This window comes from Aquarana catesbeiana, linkage group LG04, assembly GCF_042186555.1.
Source record: "Aquarana catesbeiana isolate 2022-GZ linkage group LG04, ASM4218655v1, whole genome shotgun sequence".
NCBI classification, from domain to species: domain Eukaryota; kingdom Metazoa; phylum Chordata; class Amphibia; order Anura; family Ranidae; genus Aquarana; species Aquarana catesbeiana.
The window spans coordinates 623,319,266-623,336,595 of record NC_133327.1 but is presented as its reverse complement, the minus strand read 5'-3'; the positions used below and the strand labels follow the sequence as shown (position 1 = coordinate 623,336,595).

General features: G+C 41.3%; 1 protein-coding gene across 1 annotated transcript in view; it reads left to right on the top strand.

Moving 5' to 3' along the window:
* The window catches only part of DNAH14 (dynein axonemal heavy chain 14), a 415,539-nt gene that overhangs the window by 160,595 nt on the left and 237,614 nt on the right, over positions 1–17,330 (top strand). The window contains 5 exon segments of the mRNA XM_073628322.1: positions 173–291; positions 379–453; positions 5,567–5,654; positions 12,539–12,578; positions 12,581–12,788. Coding sequence (XP_073484423.1) covers positions 173–291; positions 379–453; positions 5,567–5,654; positions 12,539–12,578; positions 12,581–12,788 — 530 coding nt within the window.

Sequence of the window (17,330 nt, the reverse complement as noted above, 5' to 3'; positions counted from 1 at the left end):
GTGGGATATCATTCTAATGGATCCCCAGAAAACATTAAAAATTGACAGGGGTTCAATCCTTTGCCATTCTATCCAAATCTAAAAAAAGTTTAGTTGGACATATATTTTTGGATTGCAGGTATGAAGGTCATATTTTCCATTTTCACTATGTAACTTTGCTTCTGCCATGTAGCCTCACCTAGCGAAGTGTTTTGAGAACATCCGACACCTGGACATTAAATACCCCATTAAAAGTCCCCCTGAGGTGGAGATGATTATATCTGCGGAAGGAGAGAAAATCTGCATGCCTAAGTACATGTGCTTTCATTAGTCTTTTGTCTTTACAAATAACTCAGCATAACACATACAGCTTTATTAATGTTTTCTTGCTTTGCGTAGGAACGTTCGAGTAAGGGGCCCAGTGGAGCAATGGCTGGGAAACCTGGAGACCAGCATGTTTGATGTGGTAAAAAAGTAAGTGTTGACCTAGTTGGGGGAGTAATTAGCAGACATTTTTCATAATGCCCCGGTGGAAGCCTGGTTTTTAGTGAACGCTGTCCAGAATCTTGGATCAAAATTTTACCTTTACTTCCAATGTTCTTATATTTTTTTGTTTAAAAATATAATCACCTCACAAGGTATTAAATGGCCTTGCAAAACTTATAGGAAAAGTGCCGGGGTGATTCCTACTAATTGCAGCCAAAGTTGTCAACTGTTCATTATTCTACTAACCAGGAATATGACAACTTGCTGCACTGACTTTTAGGCTGGGTTCACATATGAGCATGCAGCGGCTCACAGCAGGAGTCCGGTGCATCCTCGTTCATCGTTTCAGGCCTGATTTCAGCCCGAATTTTTTGCCGGAATTGGAACCTGAAACTGACCAAAAGACGCACAAGGCTCCTGTGCAAATCACACCGGAGCCATTGCGGAGATATGTGAACCGGCTCCATAGAGAGCCGGTCACAATCTCCTGCTGTGCAAATTGGATGCAGGGATACCCGCATCCAGTTCACCCTAGTGTGAACTCAGCCTAAGGCTAGCTTCACACCTATGCTTTTTAGTAATGACAGGAATATATGTACATTGTATTCATTTAGAATGACACACTAATACATACCAACCCCAATCCCCAAAAACTTGTAACGCTGTGTAAAATCTACATAAAAACAGAATGCAATGATTTTCAAATCTCATAAACCCATATTTTATTTACAATAGAAAACATGAAATGTTTAAACAGAGAAATTGTACCATTTTAATAAAAAATAAGGTCATTTTGAAATTAATGGCAGCAACACATCTCAGAAAAATGGGACAGGGCAACAAAAAGCTTGCAAAGTGAGTGGTTCTAACAAGGAAGCGCTGAAAGAAAATTTTGCAACTAATTGGGTTAATTGGCAACAGGTCAGAAAACATGACTGGGTATAAAAATTGTCGTACAATTTCAGAATAATGTTCTTCGAAGAAAAATTGCAAAGACTTTACTACTATACTATACTATACATACAGTACAATACTATAATATCATCAAAAGATTCAGCGAATCTGGAGAAATCTCTGGAGAATTGGGGTTGTACTTACAGAACATGGTATTGCAGGTGCGCTATAGTGCTGATTGGACAGAGGGGGAGCAAATCAGCAGGTCCTGTGGACTCGATGTCCGCCGGCCACCCACGATCATTCCTGAGAGAGGCAGACCGGCGGTCTGCCTATGTAAACAAGGCAGATCACCGTTCTGACAGGAGAGAAGATAGAGATCTTGTGTTCCTGCTAAGCAGGAACACAGATCTCTGTCTTCCTCCAGTCAGAGCAACCCCCACACAGTTAGCAAGCACTCCCAAGGGACACATTTAATCCTTTGGTCGCCCCTGATGTTAACCCCTTACCTGCCAGTGTCATTAGTACAGTAACAGTGCATATTTTTAGCACTGATCACTTAGGTGTCCAATTTGTCCGCCGCAATGTCGCAGTCCCACTAAAAATCCTTTATTGCCGACATTACTAGTAAAAAAAAATATATATATCCCATAGTTTGTAGATGCTATAACTTTTGTGCAACCCAATCAATATTTGCTTATTGGGATTTTTTTTACCAAAATTATGTAGCAGAATACATATTGGCTTAAATTGATGAAGAAATTAGATATTTTTACATTTTTGTATTGGATGTGGTTTATAACAGAAAGTAAAAAATATGTACCAGTATATATTTTTTTTTTTAAATTGTCACTCTTTTTTTGTTTAAAAAGTGTGGCAAATACCGCACTGTCGGGGACAGCTGCTAGCACCGCAAATGACAATTGCAAATGGTGTAAATATAAAGATAATGGTGCAGCACTAATGACATTTGAAAATGGAACTTAATGAAAATCTTAGGCATTTAAAATGAATAAAAACCCATAGTGATACTGACAATGAATGACAATATTAGTGCAATGAATAACCAACTGAAAAGTTCAAAAAATTGCAATGGTAAAAATGTAAAGATACAAAGTAACCACAGTGGTGAAAAAAACAAAGTGAAAAACTGAAATTGCATTTTAAAAGATAAAAAATACTGTAAAGCAAAAACAAGCAAAAGAAGTCCAAACTGTAATAAATAGTGTTGATAGATTACTAAAGATCTATGAATCTTGCTGAACCAAACTTCAATTTTCAAACCAACATTGAAAGTGCATGAAAGGTGAAACAGAAAACCTCCACCGATACCACTGAGGCTTACCGGAGTGTGTGGATTCAGTAGGACATATACCCCATGAATCGTTCAGACTTGTCGGTGATTGCACACCAATAACTGAGTAGTAAAAAAATGTAAAAAAATGTAGTAATCCCACTCTACTCCAAATAGCCACAATCAACAGGAAATATGAGGCTCCTAAGGTATATGATGTAATATGGATTCACAAATAAATGGCCAAAAAGGAATAAAAAACACACATAGCGTGAATCCACATAACAGGAAAATGTATTTATAAATATGGATAATGACACTCACATTTTTGAAAAGTAAAACAAGCGCTTGTAAATCCAATATGGTGACGCAATGGGAACAGACTCAACCCAAGCTCTTTTTTTGTTTATAGCGCAAAAAATAAAAACCGCAGAGGTGATCAAATACCACCAAAAGAAAGCTCAATATGTGGGAAAAAAGGACATCGATTTTATTTGGCACGACCACGCAATTGTCAGTTAAAGTAACGCAGTTGCGTATCGCAAAAAATGGTCTGATCATTAAGGGGGTAAAACCATCCGGGGCGGAAGTGGTTAAAGCAGAACACAAATATGTGTGTGTTAATGCACTTACAATTGTCAATGGGCCCTTGAAGTGATTCCGTCTCCTAACTAAAGGTGCCAATAAATGATGTGCCTGTAAATAAATCTAATGTAATAATCCTACATAAAAACAGAATGCAATGATTTTCAAATCTCATAAACCCATATTTTATTTACAATAGAAAACATATCAAATGTTTAAACTGAGAAAATGTACCATTTATATAAAAAAAATAAGGTAATTTTGAAATTAATGGCAGCAACAGACCTCAGAAAAATGGGACAGGGCAACAAAAAGCTGGCTAAGTAAGTCCCCATACACACTATTAGATTTTCTGCAGATTTTTGTCTTTAGATTTACCAAAACCATGTAGTGCAAGGGCCTGCCTGATTGCATACAAATTGAAACTCTTAAGCCCCCGTACACACGATTGGATTGTTGGCCAACAAAACCGTGGACTTTTGTCCGAAGGGCGTTGGCCCAAACTTGTCTTGCATACACACGGCCACACAATTGTTGGCCAACAATTATGAACATAGTGACGTACTACATGGTTTTTGTGCTCTTTAGCGCCACCCTTTGGGCTCCTTCTGCTAATTTCGTGTTAGTAGAAGTTTTGTGAGTGTTGATTCGCTCCTTTCTTTTCGTGCTTTTCATTTAACGCTTTTCAGATCGTTTCTGAACGGCTGTTCGTCTACCAGAAATGTTGTGGAATCGGAGGAGATAATGTGTTATTTTTTATTGGCCTTGGAGTTATTGCTTTGCCATTATTTTTTTGGTTGAATAATGATTTGATTTGGTAGATTTTCTATATTTTTGGATGTATAGAATGCACTTTTTGGTTAATTTCTGTTGGTAGATAGCATGTCTAATTTTATTTGTTTTCTTTTTTTAATGCACAATAAAAAAAATTGTGGAGAATAATACTTGGCTATGTGTTTTAGTAGGCAGTTACATTTAAAAACATACAATGTAAAATTGACAAGGGACACCAACATAGTTGTATCTTTGCTCTTAAAAACTTGCCCAAATAAAAAAAAAAAAAAAAAAAGCATAATAATATTATTCTTGATACCACTAGAAAAAAATAGCCTTTGAAAATGTGTTTGCAATAACTCCATCAGTATCACCGGCAAAGCAGCTTCATTATTATCCCAAGAAGAAGAGAAGAAGAAGAGAATGTGCGCTGCATTTCGAGATTTCATAATTTGACACGTCGCAAATCTTAATTCTCCATTACGAACGCTAATTTACAAAACCGACCGCTTCTGGCTAGTCCTTGCTTCCAAGCATGCGTGTTTGTACTTTGGACTTTTGTCCGATGGACTTGTGTACACACGCTAGGAAAATCCAACAACAGACATTTGTCCTCGGAAATTTTTTAAAAATCTTTTTACCCAACATTTGTCTGCGGAAAATCTGACAACAGTTGTCCGATGAAGCATACATATGGTCGGATTTTCCACCAACAGCCTGTCATCGAACATTTCCCGTCGGAAAGTCCGATCGTGTGTACGCGGCTTTAAGGTTTGACCTCATGTTATATGGTTTTGGTAAATCTGAAGACAAAAATCTGCAGAAAGTCTAATAGTGTGTATGGGGTCTAAGTGGTTCTAACAAAAAAGAGCTGGGAGAACATTTTGCAATTAATTGGGTTAATTGGCAACAGGTCAGTAACATGATTGGGTATAAAAACAGCATCTTAGAGAGTCAGAGTGTCTCAGAAGTAAAGATTGATGGAGGTTCACCGACCTGTGAAAAGCTGCTTCTAAAAATTGTCGTACAATTTCAGAATAATGTTCTTCAACGTAACATTACAAAGACTTTACATATACCATTGTCTACAGTACATAATATCATCAAGAGATTCAAAGAATCTGGAGAAATCTCTGGAGAATTGGGGTTGTGCTTATAGAACCGCTATAGCGCCCAACAACACGCAAGATGCAGTTTTTTAAGGTACACTGCTAAGTGGGTTTACTTAAAGCTGCACACAAATATGCGTGTGTTAATGCACTTACAATTGTCAATGGGCCCTTGAAGTGATTCTGTCTCCTAACTAAAGGTGCCAAAAAATGATGTGCCTATAAATAAGTATAAAAAAATCCTTATCTCTACTGCCACCCAAATCGCCAAACAGTGATCTGTTGAATAGAAATAGCCAGCTGAAGTAGCAAGAAAATAGAAAAATAAATCTAAATCTGAGAACTGGTACATCATACAAAATCAGCAGTGATACTTTACATTTGTACAACAAGTTCACTAAGTGTTTGTTTTAATACTAATAACAAAAGTCCTGTTTTTTTACAGACTTGTCAGGGCTGGGGTGCAGGATTGGGGCAAGTCAGGCTTCAAAGAATGGATGCTTAGCCACCCAGGGCAGGTTGTTCATGTTGTGGTAAGTACAGTTAACATCACCTATTGGCCATAATCTTTTTTTTCCCTAGAGATAGGATTAAAATAATAATCAGTAAGGGTTTCCTATTCCAAGTCATTGTCCATATAGTTTGTACGTAAAGCCATAGGAGCGTTATGGAGTCTATGCTAGAACCTACAATACATAGAACCTTTGTTAGGATAATGTTCGTCAAACTTGTTCTGGGTTGAAGTTTCCAATTGTTTAGTAAGAAAAACCGATAGGCCAGCCCTACATGAGGGGTAGAACTACTGTAAACTAATACCTCGTTTCCACTGAGCGGATCGGTTTGGTTCGGTACGGTACACTATTTTGGGTGTTTCCATTATGAAAGCGGCCCATACAACCGAACCGTTCCATTCAGGGTCCTGCTTCAGATGTGGGACCATAGAAAATGGAACGGTTCGGTTAGGGCGGAGCTACGATACATTCCACTGATTGGCTGACAGAAAACCCTCTGCTTTGCTATGCTGAGGCATTTTTTCTAAACCCTGTATGGCCCCTTGTGGTCCCACTTGCAGTGGAAACGCTCACCAGAATAGACCGGACCATTCTAGGCCATTCAAACTGTACCGACCCGAACCGATCCGCTCAGTGGAAACGAGGCATTAAATAGACTACGAGCCAGGCCTTCTTGTCCAACATCAGTGCCTGACCTTACAAATGTGCTTCTGGAAGAATGGTCAAACATTCCCATAGACACACTGCTAAACCTTGTGTATAGCCTTCCCAGGAAAGTTGAAGCTGTTATAGCTGCAAAGAGTGGGCCAACTCAATATTGAACTTTACGGACGCCATTAACGTTCATGTGTGAGTAAAGGCAGGCTTCCCCATACTTTTGGTAGTATAGTGTGTGTATATATAGATAGATATCTATATATACAGTATTATTTATACTTGCTTTGTAGCTCAGATGAAGGGGGAACGTGTTCAATTTTTTTTTTGCTCTGAATCTATTTTTTCATTAAAAACCTTGGACTCTTGGGCATTTGTTTGGCGCTCATGATGATTGTGTTTTAGCATTAGACCCTTAACAGAGGTTCATACACTTCGCTATTCTATCCAAAACTGTTTAGCAAAGCTTCTAGCACTCAAAAAAGCTTACATTCTGCCCAAAAAGCTCAGCGATGTATTAACCTAGTGCAACTAATCAAATTCTCCATTTCTGGAATCAGACCAGTGAAAAACTCTGATTGGTATAAATAACTGCTTTTAGGACTTATGTCTGCTAAATAGGTCTGAAAGAGCCAACGTGTAAATTAACGTGTAAAGCCAAAATCAAGTTTTCAGTATGTTTGGTATCATGCCTTAAAGTGTTTGTAACCCTTAAAAAATATATATATATCCTTATCCTTTAAAGCATGTTATACAGCACAGTGTTTGTGCTGTGTCATTTACCCCTCTCTATGTTCTAAAAAACCTAGTTGATCCTGACAGTTCCTGTGTCCCACTCTCGGTACCGACCATGGTAATTATGGCTACTGAGCCCTGACCACCGTGGTCAGTTTACGTGCCTCCATCAGCCGCTGGTCTCCTGTCTTCCCCCTCTCCCCCTCCCTGTCAGCTTGGAAGTGTATAATATTACTATTGAGAAATCATGTAATCCGCTGTGTTACATGATAATTTAACATCCAGTGTGTTTTGTGTAAACTGATTGCGATAAATACCTTATTTACATCGCCGCTGGACGCTCAAGTGACCCGCCGGAGCTCTCCGCCTCTCTCCTGACTGATGTTAGCGGAGAATCTCGGCCCTCCTTCTGCAGTGCTTGGAGCATAGACGTTGAGCTCCGGCGGGTCACATGAGCAACCAGCACCTCTGTAAATAAGGTATTTTCTTGCAATCATTTTACACAAAGATACACAGTTGATGTTATATTATCATGTAACACAGCAGATTACATGATTTCACAAAATGACTTTACAACCACTTTAAGCTGGCCATAGATGGACCAGTTTTTTGATCAGTCAGTTGGTTGATCAAAAAAAATTAATGGATCCCTTCATACACACATTCTTTGTGGACAAAGTAATCTTTGGAATCTTTCCCTCTGCACTATTGTATTCTGACAGTGGGACTTCTCTGCTGTCGGAATGCAACTATCAGCACTGCAGCCGATTGGCTGCAGCACTAATCGAATTAAACATTTCTAGCATTCCCATTTGAGATAAGTCAATTATTTGATCAACTTCTTTCTAGCAGGAACGGCCAGAGATGTATGAAATTTGTCCTGTCCTTGCTGAATTTTGATCTGTCTGTGGCCAACTATACTGTATAGTATATAGGTTTCTCATGCAAATAGTTTTTTGTGAATTCCTTATCTGGAGATAATGTGGTAAAAGCATTTCCTATTGCAGGATAATAACACGGTGATAGACGGTGTAAATTTCTTTTGAAGTTTGCTCAATTGCCCCATCAACACACACAGTGCTGATAGGGGAATTCCTCCTGCTGAGCGGGGGGGAAGCTGTCCCCACTGGGAGAACGCAGTGATTGCTAGCGGCTATAACAGCCGCTAGCAATAATCATGGCAGGCTGGTTGTCCCCAAGTTGATAGATCAATTCACTGCCCATACATGGTTCAAACCTCGGTCGGTTCCTGCTGAACCAGCCAAGATTTGAACCGTCCATGACCGGCTTAAGTCACTGATTCACAATAAGCAGCAGAGTTGTCAGCTTGCCATGTGGGCTCCTCCAGTTAGCTGTTGGGCTTCCAATCAGGTCTATCAGATAGATGGCCTAACTGAATGCACTCACACAGCAGGCTGACAATACTGCTGTTAATTGCAAGACAGTGGCTTATCCCTGTCAGCCTGGAACAGTCCAAATGAAAAGAACTCACCGCTCCAGGTATTAACTGATGCGCCCACCTGAACACACACCTGAGTGCTAGCCCCGGCTCGCCTCCATGGTGAATTGTCAAAATAAGAAATGGATGCACCTCACGTGGGGTCCAAGTAAAGTTTATTGGAATTTGAAAATATCCAAAATGACACCAGAGGACACCAGCAGTCATCAAGATAGATGCGTTTCACACAATAGAAATGTGCTTAACCTTTCTAGCGGTATTCCCGAGTGTGGCTCGGGGTGAATTTTTATTACCAAAAGCGGTAACCCCAAGCCACACTCGGGATCGCATCGCAGGATCCAGGCAAAGTTACTTACCTTGTCCCCAGGATCCTGCGATGTCCCACCACTGTATCCGTGGGTTGTGTCCTCTGCCTGATGTACTGTGTGCAGGGCTCTGTTCCCAGCGAGCGTCGTGACGCATGGGGGCGGAGCCCGGTGGCAAATTAAAAAAGTGAAAAATGCATACAGTCAGGGCTTTTTTTCTCGGAGAATAGGTGCAGGAACTCCCCCCTGTCTGAGTCACCCCTTGTCTCTGCCCCTACCCACCTGCTAGTACTGCCGCTTTTAGAGAATACAGAACCAAGTATCATTTTGTGGTGCTAAATCATTTATATGGAACATGTTAACCTCCCTGGCGGTATGATTATTTCAGATTTTAGGTGCTGAAAGCGGTACAATTATTTTGCATGGAAATTTGGCGTTTTATATTGCAGGTAATTCTTAACAATAACACGCTTAAATCTGTCCAAACAAGAGTCTAGTAGATATCCCGGGTATGATAAAGTTTGAAACACAAAAACATAAATTATAATATAATAAATAAATATAAATAATTAAAAAAAATAATCATATAATAATAATAAAATTAATTTCTCCATAAATCACTATCGCTCAATTCTGCAAGTGTTCTAATTTACTATTGCTGTTTTCTAGCTGGTCTAAAGCCACTTTTGACGTAAAGGGACACTTTTTGGTTGCTATGGACAATCTCCAGTTTCCAGGCAGAAAGAACAGTATATATAACATAAAACTGCATGCAGGGCATGGGCCAAAGCACTGGGGACAAAAGGGATGTGAAATAATTTCATACAGTACTGTAATCTGTAAGATTACAGTACTGTATGTGTTATGGTTTTTACAATTTTTTGAATTTGCCGCCAGGCTCCGCCCCCGTGCGTCGCGACGCTCGCAGGAAACGGAGCCTGGCAAAGAGAGGCTTCGGAGGAGACAGAGCCCGCAGACACAGTGGGGGACATCGCAGGATCCTGGGGACAAGGTAAATAACGCGGCACCAGGATTCTGCAATGTAATCCCGAGTGTGGCTCGGGGTTACCGCTAATGGGACTGAATTTTAACCCCGAGCCACACTCGGGAAAACCGTCAGGGAAACGGTGTTGATAAAAAGAAACGCAGTAAAATAGATCCCCTGCAGCCAGGAACAATAGAATCCCAACAATAGAGCCCCACACAACAATAGACTCCCCGAGCAGCAATGGACTCCACCCCAACAACAATAGATTCCCTGCAGCAACAATGAACTACCCACAACAAAATACAGGCATACCCCACTTTTAAGTACGCAATGAGGTTTATTTACTAAAGCTTGAAAGTGCAAAATCAGGCTCACTTCTGCATAGAAACCAATGAGCTTCCAGGTTTTATGACCAAAGTTTAATTGAACAAGCTTGGGTTAGAAGCTCATTGATTTCTATGCAGAAATGAGCCTGATTTTGCACTTTCCAGCTTTAGTAAATAAACCCCATTGTGTACTTTAAAGTGGGGAATGCCTGTATTATACCCAGTAACAAAATATCCACCCAAGCAACATTAGACCCCCCCCCCCAGCAGCAACAACAGATCTCCCAGCAGCCAGCATCAATAGATCCTCCAGTAGCCAGTAAAAATAGACCTCTCCCTCAACAGTAGATCCCTTCCAGCAACATAAGACCCCCCCCACCAGTAACAATAGATGATTCCCCAGCAACAACAATAGACCCTCACACAAAATCAGATCCCCACCAGTGACAATAGATCCCCCAGCAACCAACATCAATAGAACCTCCAGCACACCCCACACCCCATGCTATTACATACATTTAGTGCTGGAGGTGCCGGAACTGCGTTCCCCTGCGTTCCCGCTGAAAAAAAGCCCTGCATACAGTACACTGTATCAAATGATTTCACATCCCTTTTGTCCCTAGTGCTTTGTCCAGTGCCCTGCATGCACTTTTATATTATCCCTTTCATGACTAAGCCTATTTTTGAAATTTGGTGTTTACAAGTTAAAATCCGTATTTTTTGCTAGAAAATTACTTAGAGTTCCCAAACATTATATATATATTTTTTAGCAGAGAATCTAGAGAATAAAATGGAGATTGTTGCAATATTTTATATCACACGGTATTTGTGCAGCGGTGTTTTAAAAGCAAATTTTTGGAAAAGGGACACTTTCATGAATTTTAAAAAATCCAAACAGTAAAGTTACCCCAATTTTTTTGTATAATGTGAAAGATGATGTTACGCCGAGTAAATAGATACCAAACATGTCACCCTTTATAATTGCACGCACTCGTGGAATGGCGACAAACTACGGTACCTATGAATTTCCATAGGTGACGCTTTAAATTTTTTTACGGTTACCAGATTTGAGTTACAGAGGAGGTCTAGGGCTAGAATTATTGCTCTCGCTCTGACGATCGCAGCGATATCTCACATGTGTGATTTGAACACCGTTTACATATGCGGGCGCGACTTCCGTATGCGTTTTCTTCGCTGCGCGAGCTCGCGGGGATGGGGGCGCTTTAAAAAAATTTTTTTTCTATTTTATTTATTTTTATACTTATAAATTGTGTTTAAAAAATTTTTTTTTTTTTTTTACTTGCTGTCACAAAGAATGTAAACATCCCTTGTGACAGTAATAGGTGGTGACAGGTACTCTTTATGGAGGGATCGGGGGTCTAAAATTTTTTCAAACCGGCGCCATTGGCAGGCCGAGTAAACAGGAAGTGACGTCATGACGTCGCTTCCGCGTTTACATTGAGAAGGCTGGAACAAAGCCGCCCACAGCTTCGTTCCAGCCCGCCCCCAGCCGCCGAAGGCAGCCGATTGGACACCGGGCCTCCCGATCGCACGGGAGGCCCGGTAAGAGTGGCGGGAGGGGGGGATGTCCCCTCCGGTATAACAGCCAAGCGGCTTTTTAGCCACATCGGTTGTTATACTCGGATAGCCGATCGCTGGTTCTAACCAACGGTACCGGGATGATGCCTGCAGCTGCGGGCATCATCCCGGTATAACCCCGGAAAGCCGAGTACGCAGATCTGCATACGGTCGGCGGGAAGGGGTTATATATGCCATTCTTTCTGCCTGGAAACTTTCGAATGTCCATGGCATCCAAAAAGCGTCCCTTTACGTCAAAGTGTTTTTTTTTACCAGCTAGAAAACAGCGATAGTAAATAAGAATCACTTGCAGAATTGAGCGATAGTGATTCGTAGTGGCGACAGAGACAATTCTGCGACTGAGCAAATTTCAGTGTTTTTGATTTGATTAAATTATTGAATAAATTGTATTATTATTATATTATTATTTTTGATAATAATTTATAGTTATTTATTATATTATAATTTATGATTACGTGTTTCAAACTTTATCATACCCGGGATGTCTACTGGACTCTTGTTTGGACAGATTTAAGTGAGTTATTCCTAAGAATTACAGGCCTACAATATAAAACGCCAAATTTCCATGCAAAACAATGTACCGCTTTGAGACGCAAAAATCTGCCAGGTTAATCATTACGAAGTAAAGGAAGTAGGGTACATTCCTACTGTTTTTGGCAGAATTTTCAGGTAAGAAACTTTGCACCAGCTTTACTAAAAATGATTCCTTTATGCAGTGAGACATGATATGACATACTGAAACATAGCTTTAGGGTTTACATAAATTATAATGTTTACTGAGGCATACTGTACAGTATTTTAGCTAAGGCTGCATTGTTTTTTTGTTTTCTTTATTTTAGAGCCAAATAATGTTCAGTAAGGATTGTATGAGAAGTTTCTCTGCCCTGAGCCAGAGAAGGAGCTAAAGATTGTCCTGTCTAATCTAATAAATCAGCTTGGTGAACTGGCTGAAATGGCTCTGGATATTCCCCTTCCTTACCAGAAAACAACTCTGGAAGCCCTTTTGACCATCTATGTACATTGTAGAGATGTACTGACTGAACTGATAAAGAACAGAGTGTTCATTCCAGAAGATTTTGAATGGACAAGGTATTGTTATCTAGGCTTTTGTTGGACATCAGAGTGGATAATTGGTTAGGGTTTGTGTTCTTCTAATGAAACTTTGGGGGCGATTTACTAAAGGCAAATAAGCTATTTTGCAAGGGAAGTTGCACTTTGTAAGGGAATTCGCCCCAGAGCTTAGTGAATAAGGCAAAGCTCTTCTGACGTCCAACATCCAATCATGTGCAAGAAAAATACTGCTTTTTTTAATTTATTTTGCATGCGCATGATTGGGTATTCATTGCAAAGTGAAACTTTACCACATTCACTAAGCTCTGGGGCAAATTCTCTTGAAAAGTGTAACCTTCCTTGCAAAGTGAACAGCCTATTTGCCTTTAGTAAACCAACCCCTCTGAGTGGAGTTTGTATTTTCTCCCTGTTTATATGCATCAGTTTCCTCCTACAATTCAAAAACATACAGGTAGTCAATACAGGTATTCAAAAACATACAGGTAGTATATAGATTGTTTTAGGGGCATTACAATGTAAGCTGGGGAACTGATGTGAATACTCCCTAGAATGCTGTAGAAAATGGTCAGTGCCTAATTAATGATTCAAATAAATCTTGTAGTTTTTATAGGACTGTGTAATCAAGGTTTAAGAACCCTATATGATGAAGGTCCATAGATGGAATGATTATCAATAGTAAAGTTGTAAAGCTTAGCTCCAGGCAAAGACACATTTTATTGGCGTATAACACTCACTTTTTCATCCTGAAAATCGCGTGCAAATAAGGTGTGCGTGTGTTAACCACTTGCCGACCGCCTCACGCATATATACGTGAGCAGAGCGGCACGGGCAGGCAAAATCACGTACCTGGTACGTGATTGCCTTCCCGCGGGCGGGGGGTCCAATCGGACCCCCCCCCCGGTGCCATCGGCGGTCGACGTTTGGTTGGAAGCGATGAGAGACGAGGGGGAGACCATCCGATCGTGGCCCCCCCCTCGCGATCGCTCCCAGCCAATGAGAAACATCCCCTGCCTCTGTATAGTACACAGAGGCAGAGGATGTGATGTCATCTCTCCTCGGCTGGCCAGTTTCCGTTCCAGCGCCGAGGAGAGAAGACATGTAAGTGCACCAAACACACACGCAACACAGTAGAACATGCCAGGCACACTAAACACCCCCGATCCCCCCCCGATCGCCCCCCGATCCCCCCCCAATCACCCCCCCCCCGTCACAAACTGACACCAAGCAGGTTTTTTTTTTTTTTTTTTCCTGATTACTGCATAGTGTCAGTTTGTGACAGTTACTGTGGTAGGACAGTTAGTATTAGCCCCCTGTAGGTCTAGGGTACCCCCATAACCCCCCCTAATAAAGTTTTAACCCCTTGATCACCCCCTGTCGCCAGTGTCGCTAAGCGATCATTTTTCTGATCGCTGTATTAGTGTCGCTGGTGACGCTAGTTAGGAACGTAAATATTTAGGTTCGCTGTCAGCGTTTTATAGCGACAGGGACCCCCATATACTATCTAATAAATGTTTTAACCCCTAGTTAACCCTTTCACCACTGATCACCGTATAACTGTTACGGGTGACGCTGGTTAGTTTGTTTATTTTATATAGTGTCAGGGCACCCGCCGTTTATTACCGAATAAAGGTGTAGCCCCCTGATCGCCCGGCGGTGATATGCGTCGCCCCAGGCAGCGTCAGATTAGCGCCAGTACCGCGAACACCCACGCACGCACCGTACACGCACCGTACACCTCCCTTAGTGGTATAGTATCTGAACGCATCAATATCTGATCCGATCAGATCTATACTAGCGTCCCCAGCAGTTTAGGGTTCCCAAAAACGCAGTGTTAGCGGGATCAGCCCAGATACCTGCTAGCACCTGCGTTTTGCCCCTCCGCCCGGCCCAGCCCAGCCCACCCAAGTGCAGTATCGATCGATCACTGTCACTTACAAAACACTAAACGCATAACTGCAGCGTTCGCAGAGTCAGGCCTGATCCCTGCGATCGCTAACAGTTTTTTTGGTAGCATTTTGGTGAACTGGCAAGCACCAGCCCCAGGCAGCGTCAGATTAGCGCCAGTACCGCTAACACCCACACACGCAGCATACGCCTCCCTTAGTGGTATAGTATCTGATCGGATCAATATCTGATCCGATCAGATCTATACTAGCGTCCCCAGCAGTTTAGGGTTCCCAAAAACGCAGTGTTAGTGGGATCAGCCCAGATACCTGCTAGCACCTGCGTTTTGCCCCTCCGCCCGGCCCAGCCCACCCAAGTGCAGTATCGATCGATCACTGTCACTTTTTTTTGTAGCGTTTTGGTGAACTGGCAAGCGCCAGCGGCCTAGTACACCCCGGTCGTAGTCAAACCAGCACTGCAGTAACACTTGGTGACGTGGCGAGTCCCATAAGTGCAGTTCAAGCTGGTGAGGTGGCAAGCACAATTATTGTCCCGCTGCCACCAAAAAGACAAACACAGGCCTGTCGTGCCCATAATGCCCTTCCTGCTGCATTCGCCAATCCTAATTTGTGAACCCACCGCTTCTGCAGCGCCCGTACTTCCCCCATTCACATCCCCAACCAAATGCAGTCGGCTGCATGAGAGGCATTTATATGTCCTCCCGAGTACCCCTACCCAACGAACCCCCCCAAAAAAGATGTGTCTGCAGCAAGCGCGGATATAGACGTGACACCCGCTATTATTGTCCCTCCTGTCCTGACAATCCTGGTCTTTGCATTGGTGAATGTTTTGAACGCTACCATTCACTAGTTGAGTATTAGCGTAGGGTACAGCATTGCACAGACTAGGCACACTTTCACAGGGTCTCCCAAGATGCCATCGCATTTTGAGAGACCCGAACCTGGAACCGGTTACAGTTATAAAAGTTACAGTTACAAAAAAAAAGTGTAAAAAAAAAAAAAAAAACACAAACAAAAATAAAAAAAAATAGTTGTCGTTTTATTGTTCTCTCTCTCTCTATTCTCTCTCTATTGTTCTGCTCTTTTTTACTGTATTCTATTCTGCAATGTTTTATTGTTATTATGTTTTATCATGTTTGCTTTTCAGGTATGCAATTTTTTATACTTTACCGTTTACTGTGCTTTATTGTTAACCATCTTTTTGTCTTCAGGTACGCCATTCACGACTTTGAGTGGTTATACCAGAATGATGCCTGCAGGTTTAGGTATCATCTTGGTATCATTCTTTTTAGCCAGCGGTCGGCTTTCATGTAAAAGCAATCCTAGCGGCTAATTAGCCTCTAGACTGCTTTTACAAGCAGTGGGAGGGAATGCCCCCCCCCCCCCCACCGTCTTCTGTGTTTTTCTCTGGCTCTCCTGTCTCAACAGGGAACCTGAGAATGCAGCCGGTGATTCAGCCAGCTGACCATAGAGCTGATCAGAGACCAGAGTGGCTCCAAACATCTCTATGGCCTAAGAAACCGGAAGCTACAAGCATTTTATGACTTAGATTTCGCCGGATGTAAACAGCGCCATTGGGAAATTGGGGGAGCATTTTATCACACCGATCTTGGTGTGGTCAGATGCTTTGAGGGCAGAGGAGAGATCTAGGGTCTAATAGACCCCAATTTTTTCAAAAAAGAGTACCTGTCACTACCTATTGCTATCATAGGGGATATTTACATTCCCTGAGATAACAATAAAAATGATTTAAAAAAAAAAATGAAAGGAACAGTTTAAAAATAAGATAAAAAAGCAAAAAAAATAATAAAGAAAAAAAAAAAAAAAGCACCCCTGTCCCCCCTGCTCTCGCGCTAAGGCGAACGCAAGCGTCGGTCTGGCGTCAAATGTAAACAGCAATTGCACTATGCATGTGAGGTATCACCGCGAAGGTCAGATCGAGGGCAGTAATTTTAGCAGTAGACCTCCTCTGTAAATCTAAAGTGGTAACCTGTAAAGGCTTTTAAAGGCTTTTAAAAATGTATTAATTTTGTTGTCACTGCATGTTTGTGCGCAATTTTAAAGCATGTCATGTTTGGTATCCATGTACTCGGCCTAAGATCATCTTTTTTATTTCATCAAACATTTGGGCAATATAGTGTGTTTTAGTGCATTAAAATTTTAAAAAGTGTGTTTTTTCCACAAAAAATGCGTTTGAAAAATCGCTGCGCAATTACTGTGTGAAAAAAAAAAATGAAACACCCACCATTTTAATCTGTAGGGCATTTGCTTTAAAATAATATATAATGTTTGGGGGTTCAAAGTAATTTTCTTGCAAAAAAAAATAATTTTTTCATGTAATCAAAAAGTGTCAGAAAGGGCTTTGTCTTCAAGTGGTTAGAAGAGTGGGTGATGTGTGACATAAGCTTCTAAATGTTGTGCATAAAATGCCAGGACAGTTCAACCCCCCCCCCAAATGACCCCATTTTGGAAAGTAGACACCCCAAGCTATTTGCTGAGAGTCATGTCGAGTCCATGGAATATTTTATATTGTGACACAAGTTGCGGGAAAGAGACAAATTTTTTTTTTTTTTTTTTTTTTTTTGCACAAAGTTGTCACTAAATGTTATATTGCTCAAACATGCCATGGGGATTTGTGAAATTACACCCCAAAATA